This window comes from Coenobita brevimanus, chromosome 63, assembly GCF_032717465.1.
Source record: "Coenobita brevimanus isolate Jiangsu-jjx chromosome 63, ASM3271746v2, whole genome shotgun sequence".
NCBI classification, from domain to species: Eukaryota; Metazoa; Arthropoda; class Malacostraca; order Decapoda; family Coenobitidae; genus Coenobita; species Coenobita brevimanus.
In genome coordinates this window covers 25,057,852-25,079,338 of record NC_137016.1, presented here as the reverse complement: position 1 = coordinate 25,079,338, position 21,487 = coordinate 25,057,852, and the positions used below count along the sequence as shown (strand labels likewise).

The window sequence follows — 21,487 nt, the reverse complement described above, 5'->3', positions numbered from 1 at the left end:
GGTGGGAAAGGATACCAAATAGTAGAATTAGAGAAATAACGGGAGTGCAGCCGGTCGATGAATATGTTAGGTTCTCACGATGGAAGTGGCTAGGACATGTGTATAGGAGACATGGAATAGTACGAGGTACACCAGGGTGGGTGGCACTTGGTAGGAGAGGTAGAGGAAGGCCAAAAGAGACGTGGGTGAGGACAATGAGACGGGAAGCTGGAGATGAGTGTTGGGGAGATCTTGAGGAGTTAGCACAAGATAGGATGTGGTGGTGTGAGTTCATTGAGGCCCTATGCATCCCCGAGGGTGCCACAGGAAATGATTGATTGATTGATTGATTTTTAGAGAGTCTGTTGGAGCGCGAATGTGCCCACGGGTGCCGCAAGAAAAAGCAAATCAAGTCCGTGGTTAAAGGGTTAACGTATCCTGTCACTCCGGTACGGCCTGTAGACCCTCCAATGAAACGTCGTCTGTGGCACTTTGGAGATGCAGATTGGGAGGCCTTCAAGCAGTACTTCTTTGATTTTCCCTGGAATGATTATTGCTTTCATGGCCGGAAGCCATCTGAGTGTGCCTTGCACATTACAAAGGTTATTCTCTTGGGCATGGAAGCATACATTCCTTTCTCATATCCTTTGACTAATGCAAGAAAGCCTTGGTTTAATTACACTAGTTCTAATGCTGTCCGCAACAAGGAGTGGCCCTATAAAAGGTACCGGAGCCAACCCACCCCTGAATCACATCTTTTATACGTTTCTGCCCGGATGCATGCTAAGTCTGTTCTTCGCTCTGCTAAAAATAATTTCATCCGTACTAATACTCTCAACTCTCCAACTCGAATTCTTCCCGCTCCTTCAGGCACCTTGCCAAAAACCTTTCTAACAACTTTACCTCATCATCCTTCCCTCCTCTTTTCTACTCTGATGGCTCTGTAGCTATTTCTTCTACTGATAAAGCAGATCTCTTCGCTCAGACTTTCTCCTCCAATTCCACCTTAGACGATACCAGTGCTGTTCCTCCATCACTTCCCCCCTCTGACTTCCTCATGGCTGACATTAAAATTTCTTCAGCTGATGTATTTTCTGCCATCACTGGCCTCAGTATTAACAAGGCATATGGGACTGATGGAGTCCTCCTGTTGTTCTCAAGAACCGTGCTTACACCCTGCCTAGGTAAACTCTTTCGCCTTTGTCTTTCAACTTGTACCTTTCCTTCTTGCTGGAAGTTTGCTCTCATTCAGCCAGTCCCAAAGAAGGGTGACCATTCCCAACCCTCTAACTATCATCCAATTGCTTTAACATCCTGTGTCTCAAAAGTTTTCGAGTCTATTCTTAACAGAAAAATTATAAAGCATCTTTCCTACCACAACCTTCTTTCTGATCGTCAATATGGGTTCTGTCAGGGACGCTCCACTGGCGATCTTCTCACCTACCTTTCAGACTCCTGGTCATCTTCCTTTCGGGACTTTGGCGAAAGCTTTGCCATTGCACCTGACATCTCAAAGGCTTTCGATCGAGTCTGATATAAATCTTTAATTTCCAAACTGCTCTCTTACGGTTTCTATCCTTCTATCTGTGCCTTCATCTCTAGCTTCCTTTCTGGTCGTTCTATAGGTGCTGTTGTAGACGGCCATCATTCTTCCCCTAGATCTATCAACAGTGGTTTTCCTCAGGGCTCTGTCCTATCACCAACTCTCTTCCTTTTATTCATCAATGTAGCAGCCGTGGCTCAGTGGGTTAGAGTGCTTCACTCTGGCCGAAGGGTCGGAGGATCGAATCCATCCAAGGGTCATTGGTAGACACCAGGAAGGGCATCCGGTCATAAAATGCTACATGCTCCAGTCCAAAAGTCCTCTACCTAGAGGCAACGCCTTAGCCCTTCGGGGATACCTGGCGTAAAACCAAATTATTATTTTTATTTTTTTTTAAAGATCATCTTAGCTGTACATTTAGTCCTATCCACTCGTACGCTGATGATTCCACCCTTCATCTTTCCATTTGGTTTCTGCAACATCCATCTCAGCAGTTACTTCAACAGGCAAGGGATGAGGCTATGGCACACCTAATGTCTGACTTGGCTCGTATCTCTGACTGGGGTAAAAATAAACTTCTTGTTTTTAATGCATTAAAGATTCGGTTTTTACACCTATCAACCCGACAGAATCTTCCACAGGTATACCCACCTATGTTTAATAATACCGTACTCAACTTAATCCTGCATCATCGTTGAACATGCTTGGGGTTTCATTTGCTCGGGACTTGTCTTGGAAAGATCATATTACATCTCTTGTAAAATCTGCTTCCAAGCGATTGGGTGTGCTAAGCCGACTCCGTTCCTTCTTTACCCCTGAATGATTGTTGACTCCATACAGGGGTTTTATCCGCCCCTGTGTGGAGTACAACTCTCATGTGTGAGGAGGCTCCCCACATACAGCTCTTCTCAATAAGGTGGAGTCAAAGGCTTTTCGTCTCATTAACTCTCCCCCTCTTACTGACTCCCTTCAACCTCTGTCTCTTCGCTGCAGTGTTGCATCTTTATCTCTTTTCTATCGCTACTTCAATGGTCACTGTTCCTCTGAACTGTCTGCATGCATTCCTCCACTTCTACGACGGGCGCGTAGCACCCGTCTAGCAGCAAACTCTCACCCCTTTTCTGTCCAACTCTCTAATACAAGAGTCAACCGTTACTCCCAGTCCTTCATTTATGCAACAGGTCAACTCTGGAACTGTCTCCCTCTGTCTGTATTTCCTGCTTCCTATGATCTCCATTCTTTCGAATGCAGTGTGTCCAGACATCTCGAAATGAATGGATCTTGAATTTGGCTCTCTCTTGTTTTTGTTTTTCTCTTGGAGGGAACAGTATTGCGGGCTCATTGCCTTTGGTTCCTTCTTCCTCAAAAAAAAAAAAAAAAAAAAAAAAAAACTATTCTGTCCAACTCTCTAATGCAAGAGTTAACCATTACTCCCAGTCCTTCATTTATGCAACAGCTCAACTCTGGAACTGTCTCCCTCTGTCTGTATTTTCTGCTAGCTATGATCTCCAGTCTTTCAAAAGGAGTGTGTCCAGGCATCTCGAAATGAATGGATCTTGAAATTGGCTCTCTTTTGTACTGTTACTGCACCGTGGTGCGACATGATGTTCACACAAGCAGTGACAAAATAGGACTGAGGAGTGGGCCTCCTGCGCGTCACGGAAGCGGCCTGGGTGACTTGTTGCGTGGGTACAGACGCGGGAAGGGTGCGTGCGTGTCTATGCCAGTCATCTCCAGCCAAATGTGAAAATTCGCGTGTTGACACCAGTTGCAATTGCAGACCCTACGGGTACAGCTCTGGCATTGTCCGCAGAAGTAGGCATCACTGTACCTGAATGGCTCCGGCACTCGGCGGGTTAATCAGAGTTTACAGAGTTCACCTACTTCGACTCAAATCAGGACATCACCCAGCCTTCTTCAGTTACCAGCTCAAGGTATGGTTTGGGTAGAATTACAGATAACAAGTGCTCTGCTTGTACAATTGGCCCACACAACAGAACACATACATTGGAGCATCATACAACACATGCCAAACAGCGACAGACACAACATCAATGGTGTAGGAAACCTCAGGGACAACCCCATCACAGTAGCTGCTTACCTGCAGCTGGTGAATTTTCTTAGTCAGGCTGACCAGGACTGAGCAACAACTACTACTACAGATGACATAATAACTGTCAGTAAACTGCAAAGTAAATTTATACTAAATATGGATTATTCATGTTTTTTTGGGTATTCTTTTGGAAATCTAATATTCATGGCTTTCAAGGTCCTCCTTCATAATTTCATGCAGTAAGTTTCAACTCTTAATTCATAAGCATACCATTATGACATAATGAAACCAACATGACCACAACAGAGAGGAGCTCCTAATCTCTTATTATTTTATGTAGGAATTGAAAAAGGTTTGTCTGACCTCATCATCAGTCCAATACATAAATCCTTGAGAGGTGTCATAGTCAACAGCAACAGCATGCTTAACTTCAGCCACTGGCACCACCACGGCTGTGTGGTCGGGTGTGTCCAACGAGATCCTTCGAAGGTCAGTGCGCCGTGCCAGGAGTAGCATCTTTTCTGGCCCTGCAAATAATTCTATATTAACATTTAGTATAACAGAAAAACAGCACTCCAGAGTTCATGCAATTTGGAGCATCTCTTTTCTTAAATTCTAAACCCTACCTCACACCAACTGTGGGTGGAAAAAAGTATCATCATCATTCAATGATGAAGACAATCACAATGATGACTTGAACTCATAAGACTGAAACTTAAAAACTCAATTTATTCTATTCAGTTCACTGTTACAAAAATAAAGCACTGGGGTACTATGAACTCTGGTTAGAATATCTTAACCCAGTTCTGAAAAAAGCCTATCATTATGCAAATAACTGTGTACATAATACAACAGGTTTCACTATTTAAGTTTATGCATATCTTTAAATAACTATCTACCTATTGCCAAAAGCCCTAATCCCATGAGGGGTGGCCACAAAATAAATCACCTCCATGTGACCCTGTTCCTTGACATTTTGCTGCCTCTCCCTCAACTTATACCTCTCTCACTCACATACTCCACTCCATCCCTCCATCACATCTTTGGTCTATCTCTTCCTCTCCCCCCCTTCACCTCACTCACATAAACTCTCCTCATTAATCTCTCAATCTCCATCCTCTCCACATGGCCAAACCACCTCAATGTATTTCTCTAAATGCTTTGCATCACATCCACATCCATACCACATTGCTCCTACACTTCCTCATTTGTCAGTCTGTCTCTTCATGTAACTCCACATGTTCCTCGTAACTCATTTCCACTGCTCTCACTCTTGACTTGTGTCCTTCCAACAAGGTCCAAGCTTTGCTTTCATACGTCAGACTGGATATCACATACTATCAAGCAGCAACTTTTTTACTTCCATGCTCACTTCCCCATTTCATATCACTGCTTTCAAAGAACCAGCAATCTTTCTTCCCTATTGTACCCTTTCAAGCACTTCATCCTCTAAACTTCCATCTTAATTCATTACATCACCCAAGTACAGTACATCCCCATAGTATGCGAGTTCCGAGTATGAGATCCCTCTTGTACACGAGGACCTATTTTTTTTGTGTATGTGTGTATTTTTTATTAGTAAGAGAACTGAACTCCATGTAAGCGAGACAGACAGCGAAGAGTGGCCCAAATTCGGGATTACGGCGAGTACGCGAATTGCCCCCCCAAGAAGCGATAACGGTAGCCTAAACTCCACCCACCTTCAGCCATATTCTTGTTGGTTTAGTTAAGCCATATCCATGTTGATTTACGTAGTAAAGCCATAATCTTGTTGGTTTACTTCATCTTAGGTAATATGTCTTAGGTAGTTTCCCTGTATAGTACAATACTTATGTCTGAAAAGCGTCTCAAAGGTTGTCCATGAAGGGAGATGCCGCCCATATGTAATTTTTCCCCTAAGTTTATGTATTCACAGTACACGAATTCCTAGTATGCGATGTCCTCTGCCGCCCATATAGGCGCGTACTAAGGGGATGTACTGTACTAGAATGCACTCACACTTTCCATTTCCTCAGTCCAGCCTCACTGTGCATTCGGTGACTTTATTTCTCTCGAAGACCACAACTTCACTCTTCCCAACATTCACCTTTTGATTGTTTCGTACATACTCTCCAAAACCTATTCACCAAGCCTTGCAGTTCCCCATTGTTTTCACATAACAATACAGTAGCATCTGCACACAAGAGAACAGGATGCTTCCAAATGCTGCCCTCTCTCATTAGGGTTGCTCCAACATCCACTGCCCTACCTTGCACATCTTTGATAACTTCATCCATATACAAATTTAACAAACATGAAGACATGACACATACCTATCTCAATCCAACATTCTGAAAGAAAAATTCACTCACTTCACCATCCACATGCATTGTAGTCCTGGTGTCCTCACACATACTCTTCATGGCATTCAACAGCTTCCCATTTACTCCATATATTCTTAATATTTTCCACATTACTTGTCTATCCACTCAGTCTTATGCTTGTTCCAAATCCATGAAGGCTGCATACAACTTCCTTCCCTTCTCCAGAAATTTTTCCAATAAATACCTTAGGATGAATATCTCATCTGTGCAACCTCTTCCCTTCCTGAAACCTCCCTGTTCTTCTCCCACTAATTCCTCTGATATTTCCCTAAATCTGTCAATAGGTATCCTACCATATACTTTCCTATTGCACTAAGATAAATTCCTCTAAGATTACCACACATTCTATTTCCCGTTTTCTTCCGTAAAGGGAAATAATCATACCAGACTTCAAATCCTCTGGGACTCTACCTTCCTCCCAGGCCAATATGCACATCTTCCATATCCATTCTACTAGTATCTCTCCCCTGTGTTTATGCAATTCCTGAATCTTTCCCCTTTTAACCCTCTTCACTGCTTCCACTACTTCCATCCTACTGATCTCTTTCTCCTTTCCCATCTCCCTCCTTCTCCCACCCATTCCCCAGGCACTTATACTCAAGTTATTTTCATTCTCTATGCTTAACAATTCCTTAAAGGGTTCTCTTCATCTACTCACTTTTTCTCCCTTTGCCACTATCAATCTACCACGTTTATCATTCACCCCCTACTACCTTCTCTATCACCCTGTCCTACTCTCTTACCCTCCTTCCAAAACATTTTCTTATACTGTATTCCCTCCACATTACACTCAAATTCCTTCCAAACTCCTCATCCACTCTCTTACTAACCTTTTCACCTCTCTTCTCTACATATAATTCTCTAATCCATCTTTCAACTTCCTCCATGTCCCTGCCTTCCATCCACTCAATATATCTATCTATCGCCAGACGCCTTAATCCTGTACGGGGTGGCCACAAACAGATCGCCTCCACGTCGCCCTGTCCCCCACCATTTCACTACCCTGCTCCCAACTCACATCCCCCTCTCTCATATACCTCTCCACTCCATCCCTCCATCTCATTCTTGGCCTTCCCCACCATCTCCCCCCCTCCTACTCACTCACATACACTCTCTTTGTCAGTCTTTCACCCTCCATCCTCTCCACATGGCCAAACCACCTCAGTGTGTTCCTCCCAATGCTTCCTATCACATGCACATCCACACCACAACGCTCCTTTATATCCTCATTTGTCAGCCTGTCTCTCTATGTGACTTCAGAGGCTCCTCTTAAATAACTCATTTCAACTGCTCTCACTCATGCATTCTTTTATTGTACTACAGCTAGTCTCACCTCTTCATTCTACCATACTATTCCCTGAATCCCCTTTCATCTTTTCTTCACCCCACACACCACCTCCCATGCTGCACAGATTTCTTCTGTGAATGCCTTGCTGTGCATCTTCCACCTCCCCCATCTGCTCCAAATCATGTGTACTGAATCATTCCTCCACTTCTCCCTTCTAGTCTGACATTTTTTTTTTTTTTCCCTTCCCCAATCCTCCTGCAACCTTTCCACCCTCTTTGTATGGACTGCTTTCTCCTGCTCTTGTCTTCTATTCCTCCAGCACATTTGTGCCTTGACTCTAACCACCACCAAGTGGTGGTCAGAGGGTCCACATGCTCAGCCTCTGTATGCCCCCATATCCAGCACACACCTTCTCATTATCTCATCCACACACATATAATCAATCACTGCCTTTTGTTCATTCAGCTCACCACCCACCTTTCTCAATACTTACCACGTATATCTGTGGATCATTCTGTACCTAAAAGAGAGTATCCGCTACCACCAGCCCCCTCCCTGTACAAATGTCCACTAGAGCATTACCATTCTTATCCACTTCTGCAGGCACACCCCACTCACCAACTACTTCATCTACCTTCACATTCTCTACTTTTCCATTCATATCTCCAATCAAAATCACTCTCTCATTCCTCTCAATCTTTTCCATGCATGCTTCCACATTTGCCCAGAACTCTTCTTTCACTCTGCTTGCATGGTCTTTTGCAGCACATACACACATACAAAATCACCCACAGATGTATTCCTACTTTCAATATTAACCACAAAATCCACGAACCAACTGATTAATGTCCTTTTATATTCTACTCCCATTTCTTGTGCACAACAACACATACACTTGAATATCATTTTGTCCAATATGAAATACAGTAAAAGTCCATTAATTCAAATGGCAGTGAACCAAGAATCATTTGGATTATCAGACTCTGCGGATTTTTGGGTGGGACCCCTAAGACACTTAATTTTGGGTCTAAACTGAAATTTTACCAACTGGATCATGTTTCATTCATTCATAATGCAATATGGCACATATTACTTTATGTATTACACAAATTGTTTACATAATATTGTATTACTGAAGACACGAACCACAACTGGTAAATAAAGAGACATTATGGGTTGTTTAACTCATCAGTAATGTGTAGTGTTGAAAACAGCAGTTGTAGGCAGGTAAATCCAATTAAAGAGAGTAAGTCTAGGGTTAATTATAATATGCATGTACTGTAAAAGCACAAAAACTTAAAATGTATTACTGTGGAATATTCCTTAAACCTACGGTACAGTATATTTCATTTTGTTTGTCACTTTCACTCATCGTCCTCGAGCATCGACTCAGGACTACCTGCTTCTTCTAGGGTTCCTTGAGGTGCCTTCTTTGGAGTGTGCGTAGCTGGTCTTGGGTCATCATCAGTGGATTTACCTGCTTGGTTGCTCATGCACTTCATCCAGTCACGAATATCAGCCTGCATGACAGGCTGCGCACGTTTCTTGTAGAACTCGTTTTGCAAGATATGGAAATTGATCGCCTCAGCCCCATTGTAATATTATTTTGTTCAACAAAATGCACCAGTTTATCACAGTATACAAAAGCTTCCTTCCATGAAACTTCCATGACCACACCACTCAGCACTTCAGCGCCCAGTTTGAATTTTTTAATTTGATTTTTTTTACTATTGGAGTTTTTGTCAGCCTTCTTCAAAAATTCGGATTACTGGGATTTTCAAATTATCAGTGTTTAGATTAATGGACTTTTACTGTAATTTAATTCAACCTAAATACCAGGGGCTCCCGATGTTATAAGTACAGTAATCACTCTAATATCCGGACGCCCAATATCAGAACATCCCCACTATCCGGACATAAGAATGTTTCATGCTGTACTTTTTTCCATACTATACTTACCTCATTTCACTCTTTAATGTCCTTTATTGGTGTGAATAGGGTGTTAGGAGCTAGGCATGTGCAGTAGGAAGGTGTTTTTCTGAGTTAGGCTAGGTTAGGGTCCATAAGTACCAGTCCAGGAGCCAGTCACCAGAATGTTTATTATTGTATGAACCTACTTCTAAACCCTCATTTTATGTTTCTTTTGCATTTATTTCAGTCATTTATGTGCCTTATTGGTGTGATTTGGGTCTTAAATAGGTGCTATGCATGTCCAGAGGGAGTTGTATAGGTGTTTCTCTGAGTTAGGGTCCATAAGTACAAGTCCATAAGCTGGGGCCCAATATCCGGACAGAACCAATATCCGGACCTACCTATGGCTCTATTACGTCGGATATTGGAGTGATTACTGTAATAACATTTGTGGAAATTTGTTCATTAAGTGAATGCTTGTACAGAGAAGTTCGATGAGGAAATGGAGAATGTGAGTACGTTTAAGTACTTGGGCAGTGTGATGAGTAAGGATGGAAGTTAGGAGGGTGAAGTGCTTGAAAAGGTACAACAAGGAAGAAAGGTTGCTGGTTCCTTGAAAGCGGTGATAAGAAACAGGGAAGTGAGCATGGAAGTGAAAAAGTTACTACATGATAGCATTGTGATACCAACTTTAACGTATGGAAGTGAAGCTTGGATGTTGTTGGAGGGACACAAGTCAAGAGTGAGAGCAGTGGAAATGAGTTATTTGAGAGGAGCATGTGGAGTCACACGGAAAGATGGACTGACAAATGAGGGGGTGAAGGAGCGTTGTGGTGTGGATGTAAATGTGATAGGAAGCATTAGGGGAAATACACAGAGGTGGTTTGGCCACGTGGAGAAGACGGAGAGTGAGAGACTGATGTGGAGAGTGTATATGAGTGAGGTGGAGGGGGAGAGAGGGAGGGGGAGGCCAAGGATGAGATGGAGAGATGGAGTGGAGAGGTATATGAGAGAGAGGGGTGAGCTGGGAGCAGGGCAGTGAAATGGCAGGGGACAGAGTGACGTGAAGGCGATTTGTTTGTGGCCACCCCGTGTGGGATTAAGGTGTCTGGCAATAGATAGATAGATAGACGACTGTATAAAAGTGCAGTACATAACCTATGGGAAAATGGGGATTCAGTGTTTGACCATCACCAGCATACACTTGTAATGCTATGTAAGGAAAAATTTTAAGCAATCATATTGGTTAGTTATATCTAAACTATCTCTCTATAGCCAGAAACCACAATCCTGAAAGGGGCCATTGTTTGACTTTGAGTTTGTTGTTTTACATGAGGGGCACTAACCCTCTGCAAACCCTCTTGTTGACACATAGGGAACAAGTATGTGTTCGTTATATGATTACCACCATCCATTCTAAATGGTTTCCTGGCTTACAGGATATCATTAGGCTTGTTACTCAATGTAAAGCCACCCAAAAGGGAAAGATTAGTAAGAAAAACTGACAGGAAAGATAAGAGGAGTAGGAAGAGAGGAGAGCATAAACTGAACAAGAATGATAAAGGTGAAGGAAGAAGTAGGCAGTGCTACAACAAATGAATGGATGATGGTTACCACCACCTACTACCATATCTAAAACGCACATACAAAATCAACGTGTGACCTATAACAAAGCATATCTACCAAAATGGAACCACATGAGATCCCCCAAAATGCCATTGGAATTGCGACCACGTCCATAAACTCCAAACTCTAGCTGGGGACTGAGTACAACTTCTATGGTAAACATGAGTGCAGTAATTTTGAATAATAAATATGTTAACCTAGCACTATAAATATGTATGATAACGTATTTCACACAAAATGAACGCAGATAATTGTCTTACCTAACTTCTTCATCAACATGTAAATTCCACACACAATGTAAAATCAAAAATTTTCTCAGCCTGTCGCAATCAGTTCATGACAAAATTCAGTCTCAAAACACTTTTCACTCACTGCACTAAACATGAGAACTCATAAATTTTACTGCTCCCTCATCATTAACCTCTTTAATCCCTAACAGGTGGGTGCCATTAAGTAATGCTTGTATGTGAAAAGGCAGGCAATGTTACATAATGTTCAGCAGTCTTTTTTTTCAAATCATCAGTTAAACTGGGTGATGTGGCAACGCTGTCCCTCGCTGTCATGCAAAATGAAGACAAAGAACATAGTTAATGCATAAATAATGAAGTTAGTGTTTAGTGGTGAAGAAAATGAGAGTTAGTGGGAAGTCTACTGGCCTTGCCCCACTGTGCGCCTGGTGATAAGTAGCCACATGAGCTACTCAGCTCCACCTTACACAGCCAGATGTCGCACTGTATTGCATGAGTAACACCTCTTACCTCCATTTTTCATCCACTATCATCTATCTAAATATGACAGGCTTGATCCTTGATACAGTGGAACCTCGGACCTCGAACGTCTCACGTGTCGAACAAATTGGACCTCGACCAAAAAATTCAAGAAATTTTTGCTCCAGAGGTCGACCAAAATATCGGACCTCGACCAACCTGAACATAGCCGAATGAAGGGAAGCTGGCCGACGGAGGACCCGAGCGACAAGCCGAGCGACAGTCACGCGTCCTCCTTTGTTGTTCGTCAACCTGGCCGTCCTGCTGTGCTTCACATTTATCTTGATTCAGTGCAGTATTAGCCCCTAATAATGGCTCCAAAGAAAGCAAGTTCATCCAGTACCGCTACTGGCAGTGAAAAGAGGAAAGTAGTGCGGAAAACTATGATTTTAAGAAAGAATTAATCGCAAAGTATGACGAGGGTGTTCGAGTGTCTGACCTGGCCAGAGAGTATGGCATGGCCAAATCGACCATTAGTACCATACCCCAAGTTTTTATGGAAGGGGACTCCCCTTCCAAGCAATAAGTTCCATCCTCCCTTTCCCTCCCTCACCACCATCTACGTGAACCAAAAACTCGCCACCAAAAAGGTAAATAATATCGAATTTACTTCAGTTTAGTCTTCTTGTGCAATATTTTATGTATTGTTTTACTTTCTATGTCTTATTTACTGTTTAACCAGGCAATTTTATGTATGAAATAACATAAGAAAAAGTGAAATAGGTAAGCATCTGGGGTTTGGAACAGATTAAAATGATTTACATTATTTCTTATGGGGAAAATTAGTTCGGTCCTCGACCAATTCGGTCCTGGAACAGCCTTCCAGAACGGATTGTGTTCGAGGTCCGAGGTTCTACTGTACTTTATTTTTTTTTAAATACGCCGCCCTACACGGGTGTATACAGGTATACCCCGATATACGATACCCTTAGATGCGATATCCGGTTTAGCGATGGGGGTAGAAATACCACCATACCCCACCTAACAATGACATAACCCCGGTTTAACAATGTGTTTAGATTTTTTTAACATATTTTGATGACATTTTAGACTTAAATTTTGTTTTTAGGTTGATTTATAAACTATTTTTAGACTTAATGAGGACAAGAGGATGAGAAAAAGGCAGAGTATAAGAGAGAAGTGGAGGAACGATTGGGCAAATATGAATTGGAGCTGATGAGGGATGTGGAAGGTGTGTGCAGGATATTCACAGAAGAAATATGTGCAGCATGTGATGTGGTGTGTGGGATGAAGAGAAGACGGAGGGGTGTGCAAGGAACAGCGTGGTGGAATGAAGAGGTGAGACAGGCTGTGGCACAAAAGAAGAAAGCATACAATGAATGGATGAGAAATAAGGTCGTGGAAGAAGTTGAGAGGCGGAAGAGAGAGTTCTATATATCTATCTATCTATTGCCAGACGCCTTAATCCCATTTGAGGTGGCCACAAACAAATCGTCTCCACGTCGCCCTGTCCCCCGCCATTTCACTGCCCTGTTCCCAACTCACACCCCCCTCTCTCATATATCTCTCCACCCCATCCCTCCATCTCATTCTTGGCCTCCCCCTCCCTCTTCCCCCCTCCACTTCACTCACATACACTCTCTTCGTCAGTCTTTCAAACTCCATCTTCTCCACATGGAAAGAAAGAGAGAGGTAAAGAGATTAGTAAGAGAGAGTAAGAAGAGAGTGGATGAGGAATTTGGAAGGAATCCGAGTGTAAAGTGGAGGGACTGTAAGAAAATGTTTCGGAGAGAGGTGAAAAGAGTAAGACAGGGTGGAAGTGAAGTTAGCAGGGGAGTGAAAGATAAAAATGGTAGATTACTAGTGGAGAAGGGAGAAACTGTGAGGAGATGGAGAGAACATTTTAAGGAATTGTTGAATATAAAAGATGGAAGTAATGCGAGTATAAGTGGCTGGGGAATGGCTGGGAGAAGGAGGGAGGTGAGATGACAGGAAGAAATCAGTAGGATAGAAGTTGTGGAAGCAATGAAGAAAGTTAAATCAGGGAAAGCCCCAGGAATTGATGGAGTGTGTGGTGAAATGCTGAAGTATGGGTGAGAGATAATAGTAGAATGGATGTGGAAAATGTGCAGATTGGCCTGGGAGGAAGGTAGAGTCCCGGAGGATTGGAAGTCAGGTATAATTATTCCCTTGTACAAAGGAAAACGGGAAAAAGAAGTGTGTGGTAATCATAGGGGCATTTGTCTTCTTAGTATAACGGGAAAAGTGTATGGTAGGATACTTATAGACAGAGTTAGAGAAAGAACAGAGGAGTTAGTTGGAGAAGAACAGGGAGGCTTCAGGAAGGGAAGAGGTTGTGTAAATCAGATATTCATTCTTTGATCTTTAGTGGAAAAGTTTCTAGAGAAGGGAAAGAAGTTGTATGCGGCTTTCATGGATTTGGAGAAAGCATATGACAGGGTGGATAGACAAGGATTGTGGAAAGTTTTAAGAATATATGGAGTAGATGGGAAGTTCCTGAATGCTGTGAAGAGTATGTATGATGGTGCTAAGGCTGCATTGCGTGTGGATGGTGAACTGAGTGAATTTTTCTCTTTGAAGGTTGAGTTGAAACAGGGATGTGTCATGTCTCCATGGTTGTTCAATCTGTACATGGATGGGGTACACGGTAGGGTAGTGAATGTTGGAGTGGCCCTGGTGAGAAAGGGTAGTGTTTGGAAACTCCCTGTACTGTTGTTTGCTAATGATACTGTGTTGTTGAGTGAAGACGAAGGAGAGCTGCAAGGCTTGGTGGATGAGTTTGGGTGAGTGTGTAAGAAACGGAAGCTAAAGGTGAATGTAGGGGAGAGTAAAGTGATGGTCTTTGAGAGAGGTGAAGTCAGTGAATGTACAGCGAGGTTGGATGGTGAGGAATTGGAAAATGTGAGTGCGTTTAAGTACTTGGGTAGTGTGATGAGTAAGGATGGAGGTTTGGAGGGTGAAGTGCTTGAAAGGATACAGCAGGGAAGAAAGGTTGCTGGTTCCTTGAAAGCAGTGATAAGAAGCAGGGAAGTGAGCATGGAAGTGAAAAAGTTACTACATGACAGTATTGTGATACCAACTCTAACGTATGGAAGTGAAGCTTGGACGTTGCTGGAAGGACACAAGTCAAGAGTGAGAGCAGTGGAAATGAGTTATTTAAGAGGAGCCTGTGGAGTCACATGGAGAGACAGGCTGACAAATGAGGATATAAAGTAGCGTTGTGGTGTGGATGTGGATGTGACAGGAAGCGTTAGGAGGAATACACTGAGGTGGTTTGGCCATGTGGAAAGAATGGAGGGTGAAAGACTGACAAGGAGTGTGTATGTGAGTGAGGTGGAGGGGGGAAAAGGGAGGGGGAGGCCGAGGATGAGATGGAGGGATGGGGTGGAGAGGTATATGAGAGAGGGGGGTGTGAGTTGGAAGCGGGGCAGTGAAATGGTGGGGGACAGGGCGACGTGGAGGCGATTTGTTTGTGGCCACCCCAAACGGGATTGAGGCATCTGGCAATAGATAGATAGCATTTTAGTCATAGGTGAGGTGAACATTGTCATTTTGGAGTACAGTTTACTAAGTTTGATTTTTTCCAGACTTATATTTGATGATATTCAGAGTTTATTTTTGTGTTTAAGTGAGTTATAAACTGCTTTTAGGATTAGTTTAGCTCATTTTATAGCTATCTGGTGATTTAGGTGAGCTAGAAACTTATTTTTGGACTCATCTGTGTTGGTTTAGGACTAACTCAAAAATGCATCCCTTTACTTTACATGTTAAATCTACCCCGAGATAAGATACCCTGCCTAACAATGGGTTTTTACTTAACCAATTACATCATTAAACTGGGGTATACCTGTACTAGATAAGTTGCCGACCTGTAAGGGGTTAACCCAGAAAGCTTGGATACTGACCACAGCGTTCATGAAACAGGTGGTCAAGGAGGCTCAAATGACAGCTATACTGTAAATGCTTTAGTTTCCAGCCACCGTTTGAATTGCTACCCTTTTTTCCATGGTGCCCTGTGAGTTGCACAGGCTTGTAGGAGTCACGTGGGCACCCAGGCCATTTCCTGCTCACCACAATAGTGCAAACAATGATCAGTTCAGGGTCCCCTTTGGCTGATTCCCTACCTACCACCTCCACCCCTGCCAAGCCTTCCTCTCATGGGACCTGCACCCAATGACAAGTTGTGGAAAATTCACCTGACTTTGACCATGATCAGAGATTCTTTCTCCAAGTTTTTCCGGTCTTTCCAGAAAGTGGTGGTGTATGAGTTATTTGTGTTGTTCTAGGAATGACTGGCATTTATCCAATAAACATGCAAATGTCATCATTCTGGTATCAAATTATTTTTCAGCTGTGACAGCAAGACTGAATGTGTGCTGGATTTTGTTGTGTACTTGGCATCAGATGTGGATATCTCAAGTGACATCCTGCTGGGCTTCTCATATGCCATTGTGAAACAGCTATGGACAAGTACTTCACGGCTAACCACATTCTGTTAAGGGATAACTACTACACATCCCCGGGCATTTATGAAGTTTCTCCTTGCACATGAGTCAAGATCCTGTATCATTGTTATGCCCAATAAAAGGCAGTACCCTGCCTTCCCTGCCAAGACCGAGAAGGGAATGTACTCACCAGGAAATGTGATATGTTGGCCATCCACTGGCATGACAAGTGTAAGGTCAATATGCTTACCATGGTTTACAAGGATGTGATGCAGGCCACTGGGATCCAGAATAAGAGGACCAATGAGCCTGTGATCAAGCCTGATGTGATCAATGATTACATCAATATGCAGCTCATGGTGAAGTCATATACAGTATCGTATGCAGATTGGTGCCACTGACTGTCTCCTGAAGAGCTGCAAGTGGTATAATAAGGCATTTCAACACCTTCTTGACATCGCTGTGCTGAACATACACATACTGTTAGGGCAGGTTGTTGGCATAGGTCTTGCTTTATGTGAGTTTCAGAAAGAACTTTGTGCACAAGCTACTGGCAAAGTATGGCCATGTTCAGCCACCTTCACCAAGGAGACAAAGTGCTGCTGTTCTGCCTGACAGGGTCACCCAGGCAGACTATCTCACACATTGCCACAGTGACCCTGGGGTCCACACTTGTAGGGAAAAACCTGTACCGGCAGTGCCATGTCAGCCTGAACAGTCAGCAATGACAGCAAGTTCACAGGGAGACACACTATCAATGCAGTGAATGCAAAGGGGCACTATGAACTGAGTGCTTCTTCAATTACCATAATGAGATGAGTGTCACAAATTAATTTGCGCCATTGTATTAGTATTATATAAGGGAACGTCTTGAATTTCACTGAAATGCAATATTTTCGCTCAGACCGGTAACTGCCTCGCATTTGTACTCAGATTGTAATGAGTTTCATAACCCTTATCATTGTTTCATAAGTGACTGTCTTTCTGTATAGACAGTGCATTTCACTGAGTGAAAACTTTTGTGTATACTCAACCCTCAGCTATCACTCCTAATTGGTCCCGCTATGGCTGCGCAATAGCCGAAACTGTGATAGCCAAATTGAAGAACTTATGGTAATAATTCTAACTGGTGCCATGACCTCAATAATTACCCCTAAGATACCTTTTTTGTACCACATATAAATATATAATAGTCTAAAAATGAGCATGTTTTATGATGTGATCACAATTCTTATAAATACCCCTCACAGTTGATTAATTGATGTTATGTTTCTTCCCCACACTTCGCTTGGTCTCGCCATTCTCTATAACTTTCACATTTCCAGTTTATCTGCATGACTTAGGTTCTTCCTCTTCTTTATTTCCCTGCCAGGTGCCGCAGCATTATGTTGGGTAATGGTAGGGGGACGGGGAATGGGTACGTTGGCCATGGTCATATAATAAAAAAGGTTATTGTTCTCGCTACCACTGTTCACGGTCTGAGGGAGCGCACTTGAATGGTTTGGCGGGCAGGAGACTCGGTCGAGCGGCCAGTCAGCGTTCGGCTGGCGCTGACGTCACACGACCAATCACGGAGTGAAGCTTTTGTTGGCTGGGTGGAGCACTGGAGCCTCGTCTTTTTTAAATTTTCGAACATTTGCAGTGCGCGATAGCAGGCATATAGTGCATGGTAAAAGTATTTGGGTAGTTTTATATATAGGCGTGATAGCGAGATACGCTATAGCGGAAACCGTGATAGCCGAGGGTTGAGTGTAATTGTTGTTCTCACATTGCCTCTTGACCATTGATTTGGGCCATGCCCAGCCTGCTCACATGAGTCAGTCGGTGTCGAGCAGCTATGGGAGGAGGTTCGTTGTGCCAGAGCTGAGAGGTGGTCCCCTAGTGCCTACAGTCTCCAGAGTTCAACAATTCCCCATCTCCCTGCCTAGTTTGGTGATCAGTTGCAGTGAGTTGAGCAACGAGCAGCAGCACCTGGTGTGCAACAGACAGATGCCCAGTCTTTCACAGCTTCAGCTCCGTTCCCTTCATTGATCAGTATTTTCTTTTGTTTTCTAAGCTTAAAGTCTGATTAGCTTTTGAATGAGTGAGTGAGTGTATTTCCTTTGTTATTTGAATTTACTAGTCCCCCTGTGACACTGAATTCCCCTTTTGAATTCATTATTGAGATTCACGTAACGTACATTTATTTCATTGTAATTAATAAATTTACAGTTCTTTTCTTTGAGCTTAATGTAACGCAGAATCGTGTTTCATTTCTCCACATTCAGATTTATTTAGTTTGCTACTCCCAGTTAACACAAATTTCTTATATTAATCACAACTGGTATTTAGGCCAGTTCTTTTGAATCAAACTTAAATCCGTTGTGTCAGCCAGGAGTTAAGCATCAGCAAGAACTTGTTCGTTATTATTATTAATTATTGATTGTCAGGGGGTGAAGATCACACTTTCTCAAAGGCTAACAGTACTAATGATACAGCATTCATGAGTAGATAGTCTCTGCTGTGTACTACTGAGAAAGTTTATAAAATTCTCGTCCTTAGAGAGGTTAAGAGACTGGTGAAGGAGAGTAAGAAGAAAGTGGATGAAGAGTTTGGGAGGAATCTGAGTGTGAAATGAAGGGAGAGTAAGAAATTGTTTTGGAAGGAGGTAAAGAAAGTAAGGCAGTGTGAAAGGGGAAATAGGAGGGGAGTGAAAGATAGGAATAATAGATTGTTGGTGGAGAAGAGAGAGAAACTGAGGAGATGGAAGGAGCACTTTGAGGATTTGTTGAATGTAGAGAGTGAGAGCAGTGTGAGTATAAGTGGTTGGGGAATGGCTGGGAGAAGAAGAGATGAGAGGAGGGAGGAAGAGATCAGTAGGTCGGAAGTAGTGGAAGCGATGAAGAAGATTAAGCTGGGAAAGGCCCCAGGAATTGATGGAGTGTGTGGTGAAATACTTAGGTATGGGGGTGAGATTGTTGTGGAGTGGATATGGAAGTTGTGTAGATTGGCCTGGGAAGAGGGAAGGGTTCCAGAGGACTGGAAATCAGGTATAATTGTTCCTCTGTACAAAGGAAAAGGGGAGAGAGAAGTATGTGTTAACCATAGAGGTATTTGCCTTCTTAGTGTGACTGGTAAAATATATGGTAGAATACTCATTGATAGGGTTAGGCATATGACAGAGGAGCTAGTTGGAGAAGAACAAGGGGGATTTAGGAAGGGAAAAGGGTGTGTAGATCAGATATTTGTTCTAAGATGTTTAGTGGAGAAGTATCTAGAGAAGGGAAGGAAAGTGTATGCTGCCTTCATGGACTTGGAGAAAGCTTATGACAGAATAGATAGGCAAGGTATGTGGAAGGTATTAAGAATATATGGAGTGGAGGGAAAATTGTTGAGTGCTGTGAAGAGTATGTACGAGGGAGCTAGGGCTACGGTGCGAGTGGATGGTGAGCTGAGTGAGTTCTTTGATCTCAATGTGGGACTAAAACAGGGATGTGTGATGTCTCCATGGCTGTTTAATATATATATGGATGGGGTTGTAAAGGAGGTGCAAGGTAGGGCAGTGGAGGTGGGGCAGGGCCTAATGAATGAGGGTGAGATTTGGAAGCTTCCTGTGTTGCTGTTTGCTGATGATACAGTATTGTTGAGCGAAGATGAATGGGAGTTGCAAGGTTTGGTGAATGAATTTGGGACAGTGTGTAGGAGGAGGAAGCTGAATGTTAATGTAAACAAAAGTAAAGTTATGGTGTTTGAGAGGAATGAAGTTACAGAGTGTGCAGTGAGGTTGGGTGGTGAGGATATGGAGAATGTGAGTGCATTCAAGTACTTGGGTAGTGTGGTGAGTAAGGATGGAACTTTGGGGGATGAAGTACGTGAAAGGGTACAGCAGGGAAGGAAGGTTGTTGGTACACTGAAAGCAGTGATGAGAAATAGGGAGGTGAGTATGGAAGTTAAGAAGTCACTGCATGATGGTATTGTGATCCCTACCCTGACGTATGGAAGCGAGGCGTGGACCTTGCAAGAGGGGAACAAGTCAAGAGTGAGAGCAGTGGAAATGAGTTACTTGAGAGGAGCATGTGGAGTGACGTGGAGGGACAGGTTGACGAATGAAGAAGTGAAGGAACGTTGTGGGGTAGATGTGGATGTGGTTGAAAAGATTAGGAGAAATACACTGAGGTGGTTTGGACATGTGGAGAGAATGGAGAATGAAAGACTGACTAAGAGGGTGTATGTAGGTGAGGTGGAGGGAGGGAGAGGGAGGGGTAGACCGAGGATGAGGTGGAGGGATGGAGTTGAGAGGTATATGAGGGAGGGAGGGGTGAGTTGGGGGGAGGGGAGTCAAATGGTGGGTGACAGAGTGACTTGGAGGCGTTTTGTCTGCGGCCACCCTTTGCGGGATTAGGGCGTCGGGCTATAGATATATAGAGAATTCCTTGTCTTTACTTTCGAGTAATATCTGCATTTTATTCTTAAATTAACGTCCCCCCGTGACATCTGGCGACCTCATTCCATAATATTAACTCCTAGCTCTAAAGTTAGTAACGAAATAATACTCACTCACTCACACCTGGGTATTTGTCTTCATTAAAGACCATAGGCACTAGTCACAGATTCACTAGTCCCCTTGTGACAGTGAATCCTACCAGTTTAGTTTTATAAGACTAGTCACGGTTCACTTGTCCCCCTGCGACAGTGAATCCTACCAGTTTAACTAGAAAAGACTAGTCACAGTTCACTAGTCCCCCTGTGACAGTGAATCCTACCAGTTTAACCAGAAAAGACTAGTCACAGTTCATTAGTCCCCCTGCAACAGTGAATCCTACCAGTTTAACAAGATAAGATTAGTCACAATTCACTAGCCCCCCTGTGACAAAGATTCCTACCAGTTTAACAAGATAAAACGAGTCACGATTCACTAGTCCCCCTGCGACAGTGAATCTTACCAGTTTAACAACATAAAATGAGTAACAATTCACTAGTCCCCCTGCGATAGTGAATCCTACCAGGTTAACGAGATAAAAGAGTAACAATTCATTTGTCCCCCCGTGACATTGAATCCTCCTCTACAGGAGATAAAACGAATAACAATTCACTAGTCCCCCTGCGACAATGAATCCTCCACAGGAGATAAAACGATAACAATTCACTAGCCCCCTGCGACAGTGAATCCTCCTCCACAAGAGATAAAACTGGTCACAATTCACTAGTCCCCCCGCAACAGTGAATCCTCCTCCATAGGAGATAAAACTGCTCACAATACACTAGTCCCCCTGCGAGAGTGAATCCTCCTGCACAGAAGATAAGACTGGTCACCACCAGCCTGTGCCTATATTCTTTACTTTTGATTATTAGCATTTTTCTGCAAAACAGCTGTCAGTACTCAGTCTTTAGTCCACTCAGTCTTAGCTGGGTTAGCACCATGGCTACTAGTCCACATGTACAGGATGCCAAAGGTATGGGGCTTACCGATCCCCAGGAAATTAAAGAATATGTGTTCTCACGGTATAGTAACGATCAGCAATGTGAGAATGATGACCGTGAAGTGCATAGA

The 21,487-nt window shown here is 43.2% G+C and overlaps 1 protein-coding gene across 1 annotated transcript in view; it reads right to left on the bottom strand.

Moving 5' to 3' along the window:
* arr (low-density lipoprotein receptor-related protein 6) overlaps positions 1-21,487 on the bottom strand; it is an 801,354-nt gene that overhangs the window by 562,185 nt on the left and 217,682 nt on the right. The window contains exon 8 of the mRNA XM_080275999.1: positions 3,939-4,102. Within this exon, the coding sequence (XP_080132125.1) occupies positions 3,939-4,102 (164 nt within the window). The remainder of the gene's footprint in view (positions 1-3,938; positions 4,103-21,487) is intronic.